This window comes from Trichechus manatus, unplaced genomic scaffold (assembly GCF_000243295.1).
Source record: "Trichechus manatus latirostris isolate Lorelei unplaced genomic scaffold, TriManLat1.0 scaffold00049, whole genome shotgun sequence".
NCBI lineage: Eukaryota > Metazoa > Chordata > Mammalia > Sirenia > Trichechidae > Trichechus > Trichechus manatus.
In genome coordinates, this window is record NW_004443985.1 from 4,066,327 (window position 1) to 4,083,569 (window position 17,243).

The following is a 17,243-nucleotide window of genomic DNA, read 5'->3' on the forward strand; positions in this document are numbered from 1 at the left end:
ACCGGCATTGCAGACTCCCACCATCTACAGTCCGTTACTGTCACCACACGACCACCACCAGCGCAACAAAAGGGGGAAAAAAAGTGTTTTGGTGTCTTTTCACTCAGCTTCTCACAGGCCTCTTGACTAGATCCTAACATGTCCTTTTCTTTTGGTTTTTCAGCCCCACTGATCAACACACACACACACACACACACACACACACACAGTGTTTAATACATGCCATCTCATTCCTAAAGTTATAATGTCATTCCTACACCATTAGAGTGGTTCAAAACGGGAAGGAACCCAAGATCACTGTTTGATTCTAGTTAATTCTAGCTGGTGGTAAAACACTCCAAAGCTCTGGCCTTTGTTGACAACATTAGAAGAAGCTTTGGCAAAGCACGCTGGCTTTCTGCACTTATTAATCTTTCTTCAATTCCTCAGTTCAAAAAGCATGAGCAGATACTAATTCTCTCACCTCTTCTGCTTGAGCTGAACTTGTTCCCGAATAAGAGACCCTAACTATACTGGCCAACTCATAAATTCCTGGAGTTCCAAACTGAACAGGTGCCTCAATTACCTGGAACAAAGGGGAGAAAGCCTACAACACACTAAACATCCTTCCGTAACTGACAAGCGAAGTAGCCGAATCATTTCAAACCCAACCACCACATAAATACATACATTCTTTGTTATTGTTCTGGGGAAGCAGAAAATACAGATAACAGGGATAAAGTGGATTGGGAAGAGGTGGAGCTTGGGACCCCAACTGACGTGAGTTTATTGAGATCTTGGGGCACAGAGAGAGCTTCGGACTTAGAATTGCACCCGGTGATCCCTGTACTGGCTGAATGGCGTCTCAGGAGTTAGACTGCGGTGGGTTCATTCATCTATAAATTCACACGTCGATTATTTGCCTTGCCATTTTTTAACAGAAACAGAAAAGCGTTCGGAGTTTAGTAATCACAGGAGTTAGTTAGAAGTATACTTAATATATGTGTCATACCTGTTGCCTTAGAGTCGATTCCGACTCATAGTGACCCTACAGGATGGAGCAGAACTGCCCCGTAGGGTTTCCTAGGCTGTAATCTTTATGGAAGCAGACTGCCACATCTTTCCCCCGTGGACTGGTTCGTGGGTTCGAATCACCGACCTTTTGGTTAGCAGTTGAGTGCTTAACCACTGCACCACCAGAACCCATTGCTGTCAAGTCGATTCCAACTCATAGCAACCCTATAGGACAGAGTAGAACTACCCCATAGGGTTTCCAACGAGCAGCTGGTGGATTCGAACTGTCGACCTTTTGGTTAGCAGCTGTAGCTTGCCGTAGCTCTTAACCACTGCACCACCAGGGCTCGGCTGTGCCACCAGGGCTCCTAAATGTGCCCTAAGTGCTGCCAAAATAAAATGCTAATTTCCGCTGAAGTGACCAGACATGCCATTGCATCCTCCCAGAATTTCCATGCAAATTTCAGAAACTCAAAGTGTAAAAATAAGTGCTACCAGTCATTTTAAAATCAGTTCGTCTGTGCAATCACACACACACGTCCTAAAACCCAACCGTCCTTTCTCTACTTAAATGTCTAGAAGTGACCAGCAAAAGACGATAACGAGAAAATGCTCATTCTACAACTGAACTGTTTTCACTAATAGGAAAATAGAGCAAGTTTTTTATTTATTTTTTTTTTTGCGGGGAGGTCTTGCAGCCAGTGGGTAAACCAATCAAGAGCTGCAACACTTGTCTCAAGGGCGGCTTCTGTGTCTCGCAAACAACAGGGCTGAAGGGCACCGGGGAGGGAGGCAGGCAGCCAGCGTTGCCACCGGGTTTCTGCCACGTTCCCGTTGCCAAGGAAACCGGCTCCTGTGTGTGGCCTGCTCTCAGAGGCACTTGAGGTAGCTCCAAGTCAAAGAGTGTCTACTCCTCCGCTTGTGTGATTTCCAACAACGGGAAATTAAAAAGACAAAAGCGCCTGACAGGAGGTGGAAAAATACCCAGAAACTTCTGTGGAGTCATCCCTGTTTGGGGAGAGAAGTAAGCAAACCAACAACCGTGTGTGTTATGAGATATTTGTTGAATATGGAAGTTAAAGAAGATAGAAAAAGGAGGGATTTGAAAGACTTAGTTCCCTATATGATTTTTTTTTTTTTTTTTTTTTTTGCCAAAGGAAACCAGGAAAGCAAGGCCTGCGTTGAGAAATGTTTCATGGACTAATTGTTGTTACTCTAGGAGACACTGCCAGGGTTTAGGCCTGGCCTTTCACGGTCCAGATAACAAGGCAACGCTCTAGGCCTCTTTGCACCTCCAAGGAAGTCGGGAAAATTGATTATTGCTATTAAAACCGTGTCGCAGAAATGTTGGAAGGCTCAGTGTACGTGCAAATGTAAAACACCAGTGAGGAGTTCTGAATAAATCAAAATGCTGTATGAATAAGAAAGCGGCACGACGTAGGATAACAGTACACGCATGCGCATCTAACAGGAGCTCTGGTGGCACAATGGTTAAAAGCACTTGGCTGCTAACCGAAAGGCTCCAGGTTTGAACCCACCAGCTGCTCAGTAAGAGAAAGATGTGGCAATCTGCTTCAAAAAGATTTCAGCCTTGGAAACCCTATGGGGCAGTTCTACTCTGTCCCATAGGATCGTTATGAATTAGAATTGACTCGGCGGTAATGGGTTTGGTTTTCGGTACATACAACATGCAAATACGTAGGCTCAGAGGTAGAAAAAGAAAAGGCAAAAATAAAAATTCATTTCGGGTCCGGATGCAGTTTTTATGTCTTTTTCGTAACTTCTTTTTACTATCAATGCTATATTGTTTTCACAGTTTATAAACAATTACACAGGTAAAATAAAACAATAAAAATGACCATCAGTATCCTCTTTTCCTTCTCTTAATTCTTGCCACAATTTGCAGCTAGGCAGGGGCTTTTCCCGCTGGCTTATTTCTGGTTCTGGATTTTTCTTTTTGACTCTGCTCATTCCCACAGGCTCAGGCCAGCATCTGACCCTTTCCTACCCGACAGATGCAGGAGAAGTAGCCCTGGTACCGAAATGGTTAAGAACTCAGCTGACGACTGAAACGTTGGCGGTTTGAACCCACCCAGCGACTCCGTGGGAGAAAGACCTGGTGATCTGCTCCCATAAAGAGGACAACCTTAAAAGCCTTATGGCGCAGTTCTACTCTGTCACACGGGATCACCATGAGTCATAAAACGACTCCACCACCCCTGACAACAACAGATGTAGTAGATCTCGAGGTCTCCGTCAAGATTAACTGAAGTGCACCTCAAGTCCTCTGACCTCTATATTGAATACCACACCCTATGGTTAACACCACCCATGCATAACCAAACCAAACCCAACCCAAGCCCGTTGCTGACAAGTCAATTCCGACTCATAGCGACCCCACAGGACAGAGCAAAACTGCCCCACAGGGTTTCCAAGAACTGGCTGGTAGATGTGAACTGCTGACCTTTTGGTTAGCAGCCGAGCTGTTAATCACTACACCACCAGGGCTAACCCAGGGCTCCGTGTACAGGTGATTAAATTACAATGCTATTTGCCCATAAGGTATTTTTCTTGAAAAATGCCCTTGGAGCTAGCTTGACAGATTTGACTGCATATTCTCCCAATACCTCCAAATATCTGCTCCACTGTAACTGAGTATCCTGAGTTCTGCAAGGTGGTTTTTTTCGGGGGGGGGGGGCTCTATTTTGGCCTCTCCTTCTGCCATTTATTTTGTATTCTGCAAACAGTTTTGACCCACAATTGTTCATAAAAGGTGCAAGGGTGCTGGACCTAATGCAAAAAACAAAAACAAGAGTAAGAGTATCTAGGAGGACGTTCAAAATGCAAGCTTCAACAGTCTCCAGGTGCCTTCGGGGTGAAATGATGTGGGAACCAGGTGGAAGATGTCAGCAGGCAATGAGGATGGTGGAAGCCTCTGAAGGACATCAAGCCAGCTCTGCAGCCAGGGAGGCTCGGCGGCCCACCTAGAAGAGCGCCTGGATGAAACTTCTGTCTCAGAAGAAGTACAGTCAGAATGCTCCCTAGAAATGAGGATGCAAAGACTTCGTCTCACGTAATTTGGACATGTTGTCAGGAGGGACTAGTCCCTGGAGAAGGACATCATGCTTGGTAAAGTAGAGATCAGTGAAAAAGAGGAAAACCCTCAACTAGATGGACTGACACAGTGGCTGCAATAATGGGCTCCAGCACAGCAATGATTGTGAGGATGGCGTGGGACCGGGCAGTGTTTCGTTCTGTTGTACATACGGTCGCTATGAGTTGGAACCAATTTGGCGGCACCTAACGACAATGATTACTTCTGAGATTATGTCAGTTAAATTTAGCGATCTGTATGCCGCTTTCTATTCAAAGGTGAAACAACACCGACATTTTTAAACAAAACTGATCCCCTTAGAAATGATAAATTTGAATACCTTGCAAAAGCCTGACATTTTCCCCGTGTATACCACTCTGTCTTTAAATTTGGGAAACAAGATAAAAAATAACATCATGCTGGATACTTCCACTTTTTTTATCACAACACATCTGTAGGTGAAGCTGCAAAATCTGAGTCCACTGCCAACTTTAACTAGCTCTATGGCGCTCTGGTGGCACAGTTATTAAGCGCTCGGCTGCTAACCCAAAGGTCGGCAGTTTGAATCCACCAGCTGCTCCTCGGAAACCCTGCGGGGCAGTTCTATTATGTCCTACAAGGTTGCTATGAGTCGGAATTGACTTGACAGCAACGGGTTTGGTTTTTTTTTTTTTTTTGGTTTAGGGATACCAAGGTGAAAAAAATGTAGCGTGTGTAGTGCTCTCAGAACTCTACGTCCAGAAAGTGCGGAAAATTCAACAATTATCCTTAATGATTTGAATGTTAGACTGTGAATGCCTCTGCAAGAATCCAGCGTCCTGTCTCATAATGGAGAGGCGAGCGAAGAACAGAAACAGACAAAGCAGATGAACTGACAATAAAGGAAAACGAAATGCAGACACTAAGACATGATATGGAAAGGAAGCAGAATTTGGAAGGAAAAAAATGGTTTAATGTAAAGAGAAAAAAAAAAGTAGCTCCAGAGAACATGTACAGTCAGGCGTTAAAGAGAGAAAACAAATAAAATAAGAAAACAGATTTGGAATGGGGAAGAGGTGGAGACTGTAAAGAATAAAAAACAAATGTGCTATCAAAGAAAGACAGGGCTGCAAGTGAGGCAATTCATAGCTGTAGGGGACAGCTGACAGCAGAAGTTGTTGGCAAAAAAATTAACACAGAACGAAAGGAAGAGAAAACAGAAAATACGAACAAGACATACGGCAGGGGAAAAAAAAATCCCTCTCTTAATTTAACTCAGCTAAATCATCAGGTAAACCTGACCCTTGAAATAAGTAGTTTGAGTTCTTTAGATTTTTTTTTTCTCAATTGTTTAAAATTCTCTTTGGAAAACTGCACAGGATTGTTGGGTTTTCAAAAAGCATATACTGGGATGCCTTCTCTTGTCAGCCTTCCTTCCTTAGTTAAAAACCAGCTCTAAGCCAACTCTTTTTTTTTCACTTTGTTTTCACAAGCTGCTTGTTTTCGTTCTCCACCTGCATACTACCAAGAACACAGAACGCAATGATCTTTCTTAGACTCCATCTTTTCAGAAAACCAGAAATTCTAACTGTAACAGTGGGGCTTAACTGTATAACAAACGAAGACGTAAACACCAAAAGATAAACAGACAGCAAAGTGCTAAAGGAACTAATGCAAACGTGTGCAATGCGTTCCTTTTACTATACATTCCTAGGGGACAGATGGAACCTGGCCGTCTAGTAGATGGTTTGGGGGACTCGTAACGTTTTTCAGTCTAAAAATAGCATGGTTCCTATTATTGCCCCTAAAATATTAGCCTTTCTCATAATCCCAGCATAATGCCTCTCATTCCCATTTCTGTAAATGGAATAATTAGGCCAATTAATGAAAGAAACACATGAACATTTCCATAGAAACCTTTTCCAGACTAATATTTTCAGAACAGTGTGTCCCACAAGGATTTATCCACGTGACTCCCACTGCTGTTAACAGAAGTCAGACAATTAAATCCTCATGTAACTCTGATAATTTAGTCCTCTGCTTTTGGTAACATAATAATGCAGAAACTCAAAGTATAAATCACTTCCTCAGAGCTGTCAAATGTTAACTTTTGCATTCCTTCTCTCAATGATTATCGTTATTCATTCTTCTCAAATAAAAAAAAAAATCGGTAGACAAATGGGGTTTTAAATATTAAAATATATGGAAAACACATGTAAAATCATTAGACAAATAAGTCTTTTTTAAACCATCAAATCTTATGGAAGGCAATTCAGGGAGCAAGATAAAATTCCACTGTCTATTAATGAATGTATCTTAAGTGGTCACATGGGTATTCCAAATTATTTCTTTAGCTCTGATGCCCCCTCTTCCCATCTCTAGCTAGCCTCAAAGGAAGAAAAAAAAATCAAGGCAAGAAATATTATCAGGAGAAAGAAGGAGAAAAAGGATTTTTTAAGACAGAATCCCTTCAATTACTTTGACACTAGTTAATAAGTCAAGCTAAAAACACAGGATTCACTGTCAGCTTTACTCAACCGCTCTGGCTAAAGAAATTGAGAGACTCCATTAAGGTTCATCTTTTTCCATCCCAAATGTATTTGCAAACAACATTAAAGAGGCAATAACCTTTCTTACCAGGAGCTGTTAATACTAACAATTTGCTATCGTAACAGAATTATTTCTCCTTAAAAAAAAATAAGCGGCAGCAGCAGCTAAGCCCACAGCTGTTCATAGACTGTCTGTACAGAGTTACGAGGAGAGGAACTATGGCTTCAGTGTATATTCAAATAGCGTCACAGATAATTACATGTCCCTGCTAAAGCTGTCACCGGGCCCACTCCACTGTAATGCACTCTGGAAGAAAGCAAACGCCGGGAACAGAGAGTGACGTGGGTAGATTTTTCAAGACCTGGTTCTTCTCTGCCAGCTGAACATTTCTAAGACTTATCACTTAAAATGAGTTTCAGTGGAAACATTACCATTTTAAATTTGTAGAAATTTAGAAATTGCTGTTGTTGTTGTTAGGTGCCACTGAGTTGGTTCCAAGTCACAGCGACCTTATGTACAACAGAACGAAACACTGCCCAGTCCTGCACCATCCTCACAATCGTTGCTATGTTTGAGCCCATCGTTGCAGCCACTGGGTCAATCCAGCTCATTAAGGGTCTTCCTCTTTTTCGCTGACCCTTTACAATTTGGTACACTACTCCAATTGCTCAGAGTACCAAAATCCAAACACATTGGGCCCCTGAAACTGGGCCCAAAGAGCCTGGGACTTATTCACTTGGTGTATAAACTTTGAAGAATGTATATACTCATTTGCTGATGTGGATTGGTTTGCTGGTCTTCCATCTGATTTCATAACATTTAACACGATTTTGTTCTTATTGACATTTGAGTTGCATGGCTGAGGGGTTTCCACTTAGCCTGGCTAAAAAGAACAATCAGTGTCTCAACCTAACCCCTCCGCATGCCACACAGACACACACACACTCTCCGCACATGCTGAACTGACAACAGGTACACATTTTATTCATCCCTGCAACACTCGTGAGGGTCTACTATGCCACGGAATCATGCTATATTTGACTTTTATCTCGAAATTTGGATGTGTAAATACAAATTCTAAATACTTTCTGGCTATAACTCACAAGATCAGATATACTGACTATGAAATCTAAGATTTATGCCTAAAATACAAATAATGTAAAATTAAAGACTGAATTTAGGTGGGTCTCTTCTCTTTGCAAAATCTTCTATGTGGGCCAGACATGGTTGAAGAAGGAGTTTATTACACTGCTCTCAATATAGTAGACCAGTAGAACTGGCATCACTTGAGAGTTGGCTAGAAATGAAGAATCTCAGGAACATTCTAGAACGACTGCATCAAAATCTACATTTTTAATAGGATTTGGAGTAATTTATATGCACCTTAAAACTTGAGGGGCGCTGGCTACAGTAACTCCTCTCCCCATTCACAAGCTCCTATTAGGAATATTCAGAGACCTAGAGTTGATCCGTGTGTGGAAGGAGCTAGAAGAAAAGAAACAGCTCTACCTAAAGGAATGGAAAGTGTTATGGATTCAATTGTGTCCCCCAAAAATACGTGTTGAAATCATTTCTCTGGTACTTGTGGGTGTAATACCATTTGGGAATTGGGATTTATGTTAATGGTGCTAACAAGACTCCACGTTGGGCAGGAGGCCGACCTTCTATCAGTATAGGGTGTATCTTAAACCAATAACTTTTGAGATATAAAAAAGGGCAGATGAGGCACAGAAGCAAGGAAGCACAAATGGAAGGAGGATACACACCACATGAAGACTGCCAAGGAACCCAGCAACAGAAGCTGAAAAGAAACAAGGACCTTCTACCAGAATCTACAGAGAAAGCCTTACCCTAGAGCTGGCATCCTGAATTCAAAATCCTAGCCTCCAAAAATAGATTTCTGTTTGCTGAAGCCATCCACTTACAGCATTTCTGTTATAGCAGCACTAAGAAATGAAGACAGAAAGCATTTTGGATGTTTGCTCCCAGAAGGTGGAAGAAGTAGAAAGGAGAGTTAAACAACACGATCAAGTGGCTGAAAGAAGAACAGACAATCTAACGGCCCATTTTCAAGTCTGTATTTCTGGTAGGCTAGCCCTTTCATCTCTACAGTTCTCACTAAACAACTCCCTCCACTCAGCGGTTTTCTGCAGATGGAGAATGGTGGTTTGAACAAATTGAACCTGCATCCTAAAATTCAGAGCGTCTCCTGCAGATTCCTGAATTACGCCATTGTCATATTATCAGTTAGCAGAATTAAAAAAACAAAACAAGATCTACATCACTGACCTGGTTTTCTCTCCCTCACTCTTGTTCTGGGTACCTTTTATTTATATCTATTTTAAATTTAACGTAACCTTCTTTATCTGCGTCTATCATTCCTTTCTCTGATGAATTGGACAAGCAGGAAGCCTTTTGCAAGGCTTATTTCTACCTTCTCTATCAGGCAGAGAAAGATGATGCTCTGAGAGATGGGGAACCTCCAATTCCTCTCTAATAAAGGGGGTGGGACCAATAGCATATCTCCAAGTTACCTAAATAGTATTTTCTCCATGGTTGGCGTGTTCCCCCTTTTGATCTTCACAGGCATTAGATGGCTCCCCCTTTTGATATTCCGGGGCAGAATCTCACAGGTGTTCTTTTGTCAGGCTGTCTGTGTACACCTACTGAGTTTCTGAAGGACAGATGTCACGCATTCATTATTAAATCTGTAAACACTGAGGTAGCAGAGGCCCCGTTCTGGCTCTAACAAGACTCCACATTGGACAGGAGGCTGAACTTCTGGCCTCGGTTTCCTTATTTAGCAAAACAGAGGGTTTAAACTCCATTTTTAGTTCTACCACTAATATCTCAAGATGGCTATTGGTCATAGTGTAAGAGGAAGTCCAAGTGAGGTTTACCTTACATACAAGTGAAAAGAGTGAGTAAAAGTGCTCAAATATGTTAAAGACCTCCACCATTGTCCCCTGCAAGAGACTCTGAGTCTAATTTGCAAGGTGGGCTGGAGAATCATTCACTCAACACAGAAGCCTGAGAGGAACAGGGCAGCAAGCGCGTTACATGGACTTAAACAAGCTCTACAAAAGTTGCCTAGGGTTTTGTAAGATGATGCATTTTTAAGGTTTCCTTTTCATGGTTTTCTTTCTTCACTATAATTTGAAAAATAAACTATTTTCATGGAAAACGCTCTATAAAGCTGTTTTTTTACTCAAAACAAATCATTCAGCAGATACTTGGGAGTAGGGGAAAGTGGCAAAGGAGAAGGATATAAAAAAGCAGAGGTGAGAAGCATCGCCATGGTTTTCGGAATCCACACTAAATGATTCGCTGCTATTAGAACCTGATCTACCGGTAATCTAAAGTCTGCAGATTTTGTTTTCACCTTCCTTCAGTCAGCTTTTTTCCATATTATTCTATTTTCTTGACATTCAACAAAACAGACTCCCCTGGTTTATAGGGAAGGGGGGACTGTTGTTGGACTGTCTGTTGTAAATAGTCATCTATATTATTCTTCCACCTAAGCTTAAAATACTGTCATTGGCATTAAGCAAAAGTGTGAATGCCTGGGACACTGGAGGTGTAGGCAGCAGCCTACGGGACAGCTTACTGAAACCGTACGGGACAGCTTACTGAAACCGTACGGATCAGAGGGCCTTTACCTTCCAGACTATATATATTTGGAACGTTCTGACTTCTATTAGCAAATGAAACAGTTCTTACTAGTTTGAGAAAGAAGTCAAATGACAGTATGTTCTGTGTAACCTCGGAATCTCTCCTTTATCTACTCCTTGGACTTCAGGGACCCTGGAGGCAACCTCTGCTTTGACATACATTCCAGGACTTCAGGAAGTTAAGTAGTTGGGATCTTGAACATCTCCCTCTCAGCAACTGAGTGAACTGCTGAACGTGTGATCAGCAAAGATATGGAAGACCTGAACAGCACACTCAACCAACCAGATCTAACTGACATATATTGAAGATTTCACCCAACAGCAGCAGAACACACATTTTTTTTTCCCCAGTGTCTATGGAACATTCACCCAAGATAGACCCTGGGCCATAAAACCAACCTGAACAAATTTAAAATAATTGAAATCATAGAGGGTATGTTCTCTGAGTATAATGGAATCAAACTAGAAATCAATAACAGAAAGACCACAGTAAAATCTCCAAACACTTGGACATTAAACAACACAATTCTAAATAATCCATGGTTCAAAGAAGAAGTCTCAAAGGATACAAAAAAAAAAAAAAAACCAAAAAAACAGAGTGAAAATGAAAATAAAGCGTCTGAATATATGAGGCACAGCTAAAGGGGTGCTGAGAGGGGAATTTGTGCATTTAATTTGTAGTACTTAATGTTCACATTGGAGCCCTGGTGGCGCAGTAGTTAAGAGCTCAGCTGCTAACCAAAAGGTCAGCAGTTCGAATCCACCAACTGTACCTCGGAAACCCTACGGGGCAGTTCTACTCTGTCCTATAAGGTCACGATGAGTCGGAATCAACTAGATGGCAATGGATTTGGTTTGGTTCAATTCTTACATTAGAAAAGATAAAAGGCCTAAATCAATAATCTAACTTCCTACCTTAAGAAAGCACAAAAAGAAGAGCAAAATCAACTCAAAGTGAGCAAAAGAGAAAAAAAATTAAAATAAGAGCTCAAATCAAGGACACTGAAAACAGTAAAAACAATAAAGAAAAATCAATGAAACAAAGAACTGGTTCTTTGGAAAGGTCAATGCAATTGATAAATCTAGCAAGACTAACAAAATTTTAAAAAGCGAAGTTAAAATCACCAGTCTCAGGAATGAAACAGAGAATATCACAACAGATCCTACAGCCATTAAAAGAACAATAAAGGAATACTATGAATAACTTCACTCTCGTAAATTCACTAACTTACAAGAAATGGACCAAATCCTTGAAAACCATAAACTACCAAAACTCAACCAAGATGAAACAGATAACCTGCATATTCCTATAACCATTAAAGAAATAATGGAATTCATAACTGAAAAGCTTTGAAAATTGTCTTAAAAATATTTTTTAAAAAACTCCTGAAAATCTCCAGGACCAGATAGTTTGACTGGTAAATTCTACCAAATATATAAAAAATGATGTAGCATCAGAAAACAGAAGAACAGGGAACACTTCCCAATTCATATTATCAGGCTAATATACTGATACCAAACCAAGTTTCATTCATTCTCAAACGCCCATTTATGAAAACGTACAGGACTTTATGAGCTCATTTTTGTTGCTTTTAGGACATGCCCAGGATAGTCAAGAGCCAAGAATAATGAAGCTAAATATATCTTTTCTTAAGACAAACTGCAAAGGCCATTTGGAGTTGAAGACATGATCCAGGATCAATTCTTTTTTTTTTCTTTCCTTTGCAATGTGTGATCTGAGCATAAAAGTGGCAGCATTCTCTGCCTTTTGTTGTTACGGACCAGCTCTGCAAAGTCAGATGGAACCCCAAGCTGGATTGGGAGGCAGAAGTCAGGTTAGTTCTGCTATTAAGCCAACCTGTGCACTTGAGCAATGACTTACACACGTTATCAGCCTCTGTGACATGGGCGTGCTGGGCAAGCTCCAACATGCTAGTTTCTATCATTACCCATGCCAGCACATAAAGGCAAAACTAGTAACCATGTCTACACTGTTACGATAAAGTAGTTAACAAAACCAAAAACCAAAACCACACCTACTGCCGTCCAGTCAATTCCAACTCACAGCGACCCCATAGGGTTTCCAAGGCTGTAATCTCTACAGAAGCAGACGGCCACATCTTTCTCTCGCGGAGCTGCTGATGGTTTTGAACCTCCGACCTTTCGATTAGCAGTCTAGTGCTTTAACCACTGTGCCACTAGGGCTTAAAACCAGTCAAGCCTGAGTGCTGCTCCCATCTTGATCAATCTTGGGACCCAGAGTAACTGAGCAACACGTTCCTTTGTCTGTAAAACAAGGAAGCTGATATTTCCCCTCTAAATCTGGTGTGGGGATTAAACAATGTAATGTTTGTAAACTCTTACCATAGTAAATACCTCATGGGAGGCCCTCAGCTGATGATGGATATAACCCTTGCTAACATTTTTTGTGGCTTTAAAGATGTTTTTGAAGACGAGTAAAAGGATATCAGTACAAGTAGTAACTCAAGGCAGCATGATAACAGACTACTAAAATAAACCTAAAAACTTTAAAACATAAAATGCATCCGCATCATTACTTCATTTCAGTATTTTACCACCGAGAAAATATGTTCTCAGGTAAGATACACTCACCTCTAAGTCTTTTTAAATCAGGATGATTAAAAAACTATAGTCTTCTTAGCTATAACCTCAGAACTGCAATCCTCCCCAGACTTGGGTTATCAACAATGGCCTCATAAAGACAACTTGTCCCCCGCTATTGAGTGACCTGAAATGTCAGATTAAGGCAAGAAATAATTTTTCTACTGGAGACATTCCTATACTAAAGGCTTTTATTTTCTTCCTCAAATATGTAGCGACAGAATCCAAACATCACCGTGCAAATCTACCATAGGATTTCTCAAAAATTGCTAAACACTGCCCAACCCAAAACCAAACCCACTGTCGTCAAGTCAATTCTAACTCATAGAGTAACCTTTAATTACAATCACACCAGTGCTACCCATCGGTAGGGTAAAAAGTCCAAAAACCATTAGAAGGAAGAACATGTGCCCTTCTACTGGGACTCAGTGTAATTCCAGTGTCCTATTTGATCTACTGCAGAATATTCAATCCTCAACACAAATATTCATTGTGTATAGTTTCAAGGCCGAGGAAAGATGTAGTAACAGACAAGAGATTTCAATTCGGCCAAGAACGTGGGAGAAGGAAGGGACATTGTTTATTACAATTAAGTAAAGATTAAGAACAGTGCCAAGATGCAAACAGGGATTAAAATCTCATTTGGCTTTAGCTGACGTAATTTCGCGTCACTGTAATGCTTAATCATGTGATAAGTGAGGACAGCATGGTACAATATGGAGTCATTAGTAGATGGGGACAGGGGAGGGTCAGATCCCAGGATGCAGGACTGCAGGAGGCAGAAGGCAGAGCAAGTCAGAGAAGTCAGAGCATCACTGCGGGATGGTGTTGTTATGGACTGAATTGTGTCCCCTAAAATACGTGTTGGACTCCTAACCTCTGGATCTGTGGATGTAAAGGTGTTTGGGAATAGAGTTTTCTTTGTTAAATTAATGAGGCCAGATCGGTGTAGGGTGTGTCCTAAACCTAATCATTTCTGAGTTTAAAAAGAGCAGATCAGACAGACACAGAAGGGAGCAGAGATGGGGGAAGCCAGGGGCCATCCACAAGAAAGGAATCGACGAGGCCGAGACCCAGATTTGGACTTTGAGCCTCCATAACTGTGAGAAAATAAGTTCTGTCCTTGTGGTACTTCTGTTACAGCAGCGCTAGGTGACTAAGACAGGCGCCATGTCAACACCGGTATAGAAGTCGATAAGGATAAAGAAGGCTCAGTGTCAAGCTCTTCCAGGTAATTTTAAAAATTATCTAAAGAGGTTTTTTTTTTTCCTCTATGAAACAGCCCACCAACATAGTGTCGTTCCCTTGAATAATCTGCCATGTGCTTTTGGTCCCACCAGACTCAGCAAAAGGCCTGCCAGCTGTAGGTCCTAGAGTCTTCACCTACTGCTGACAGCCTCCTGTCAGCTGGGTTACCTGGACTTTATCAGCAGTGGATATTGCATTGAGATTTTATGGCCACCTCTCAGGTGTGGTGGAGCCCTGGTGGCACAGTGGTTAAGAGCTCAGTTGCTTACCAAAATGTCGGCAGTTCGATTCCACCAGCCACTCCTTGGAAACCCTATGGGGTAGTTCTACTCTGTCCTACAGAGTCGCGATGAGTCGAAATCGACTTGACAGCAACAGGTGTGGTTTGGTTTTTTTGGTATCAGGCGTGGCAGTCACAGTGAGTATGAGCTCAAAGGCCTCAGACCGTACGTGTACATCAACGGTGCCACTTCTGGGAGAAGATGCTGTTCCTTATTATTTCCCTTTCTCACCTCCCCACTCCCACAGACCACATCAACTGTCACTCACTTTCCTGACACAGAAACATTGCCCTTGCTTCTGTTTTGAGCCACGCTATTGCTTGGAGATGCATTCTTCGTCATTACAGTGCCATTCTCTCTCCTTACGGTTGGCATTTCCCTGGTGATAGGAAAGCACGGACCGTGTCGCAGCCACCAGGCTACCGTAGAGAATGTAGTTGGGGCCAGGTAGGTCTCGCTGAGATGGGGAGTGGGGTTGTCTCTGCAGCCCTAAATGCTCCCACAACATTTCACAAAAGAGTCAAAAATGTCACACATACTCTCCTCTGTGTTGACACACCAGTGACGTTAGTGGAGCGAGGAATCAGCAATGGAGGAGTCGGTAGGAAACCCAAGGCTTGCTGTAAATCTCGCCATCACCCTCCAGTCATCCAACTCACTCAGCTTTGACTCCTCACACTGACCCAGAGTTTAGCGGGTTCCAGCACGTTTGTAAGTACACTCCTGTACAGGAACGCTACCACAAGACTGAAACATCTCCCTATAAAACTGCGTGATACAAGGGCAGTGAGCTAAGGAAAAACAAAATCATTGGAATTCGATAGCTGCATTTTTGTTCTTCTAAAGGCATTAGTCATCAAAAAGAAAACTCACTGAAGACTCTTGACCAACATCTAGGAGACTGTAAGTAAATTCTTTGATTAACATTAGTGGAAGAAAATAAGGCATTTCAAAATGCAAGCAATGCATCAGGGCAGTATATATTTAAACTGTTAGCATCCCTCCAAAATGATAATGACTTTTTCTAATAATCACAGAAAATACTATTAAACACTTTTCTTAAAAGACTTAATTTTTTAAAAATTGTTTTGTGTGCTTATTACTGTAAAAGCATCAAGTCGATTCAGAAGTCAAAATCTATTGTGCCCCAAACTAATACAGTGTAGAAATAAAACATGGTCTGGTTGGCTGATGCAAAAACCAAAAAAAAAACCCAAATCCATTGCCGTCCAGTTGATTCCGACTCATAACGACCCTACAGGACAGAGTAGAACCACCCCGTAGGGTTTCCAAGGAGCGGCAGGTGGATTCAAACTACCGACCTTTTGGTGAGCGGCCGAGCTCTTAGCCGCTGTGCCACCAGGGCTCCAGTCACCCTATAAATTCTTCTAATTCTTCTCCCACAGACTTAAATAGGCCACGAGATGAACTAAAGAACTTACAGCCGTCCACCGCACAGAGGTATTTAATTCCTTCTCCAAAGGGACACAATGCTGGCCATGTCAGCATTAGCATTCTTACGGTATCCGTTTTCGATATTAATCCTCGGCAGGGGTTGTGTTTCTTGTCATAGTTTATTTAAAAACAAACAAACTGTGCACGTCATGTGTATTCTGCACGCACAGAGCTGTGCGTACTCTGGCGCACGCAGGCAGACCCCGTGCAGAAGTCAGATCACGGCGCAGGCACCGGGGAGCTGCAGCGGGGAACACGTGTTCTGTCACGTGACCTACTTACAGAAGGCAGGGTTTCCCAGCCAGGCGGTCTTCAGCGGGACAATCAGCAGCTTTTCCTGCAGTTTGGCCGGCAGGAATGACACAACCCTCTGCCTAGCACAAGTCACTCGGCCCTGCCGGTTCCCGCTCCGCCCTGCCGGGTTCCTGCTGTTCTCTGGGTCACGGCATCCCGTTACGAGTGTGACACAGTAGGGAAAGAGACCGGTTCACTGTGAGACCTGCTACTCACTCTCGTACAGTGTATCGGCCCCCCTTCCCACTGCACAGTGGCTGCCGGCCTCTGGGCGGGAGGCTGCCGTGGCCTCCGTCAACGTGGACCACGGGGTCAAAGCTCCTCCGAGACGCGGGCCGCGTTGCCACGGCCTTCTTGTAAAGACAGTGCTTTTTAGGCTGGTGTAGATTCAATCTAGCCTGACTCCCTAATCTTGGGAACAGGGAAAGAACTCTCTTCAAGTAAAACGTTAAAAAAAAAGAAAAACAAAAAAAACTAAAATTTTAGAAAAAAAGCATGAACTAGGGATACAGGGATCTGGTTGGCCTGCTACTTTAAAATAAACCAAAAAGGTCCCCAAGTGATGGAATTTTATGGTGACTATCTTTAGCACCCATGCCTGGGATCCTAAAGTGACCCCAAAGGAATGGAAATTTATGGGAATTGTCTTCAGCACGCATGTCCGGGATGCTAAAGTGACGTGTTCACCTTCTTGTATGTTTTGCTTTTCCACATACAGAGAATCAAGTGCTTTGCTAGCTGCTTCGAGTAAGGGAAATGAGTGGGTTTAAACTGCCAAGCTTGGATATTCATCCAAAGAGGACAACTCAGAGAACAACCTGCAAAAATCACCGTGTTAGAGGAGAAAACAGGGAAGAGACTGCAGTACCTGCTTGCTGTGCTGCCTGAGGCATCTGCTGACTCCTCGGAGCGCTGTACTGAACCGAGGCCATGGGCCGGTACTGCTGCGTGTTTGAGGTAGGGTACTGACCAGATGGGTAGTAATACACCGGCATCTGCGGGACAGTGAAGAAAAGCAGGGACTGAGAACTGTACATAAAGTAACTTTTTCAAACA

General features: G+C 42.4%; 1 protein-coding gene across 1 annotated transcript in view; it reads right to left on the reverse strand.

Annotated features, from left to right (window-relative positions):
• ARPP21 (cAMP regulated phosphoprotein 21) overlaps positions 1-17,243 on the reverse strand; it is a 139,281-nt gene that overhangs the window by 46,812 nt on the left and 75,226 nt on the right. The window contains exon 14 of the mRNA XM_023732205.1: positions 17,056-17,182. Within this exon, the coding sequence (XP_023587973.1) occupies positions 17,056-17,182 (127 nt within the window). The remainder of the gene's footprint in view (positions 1-17,055; positions 17,183-17,243) is intronic.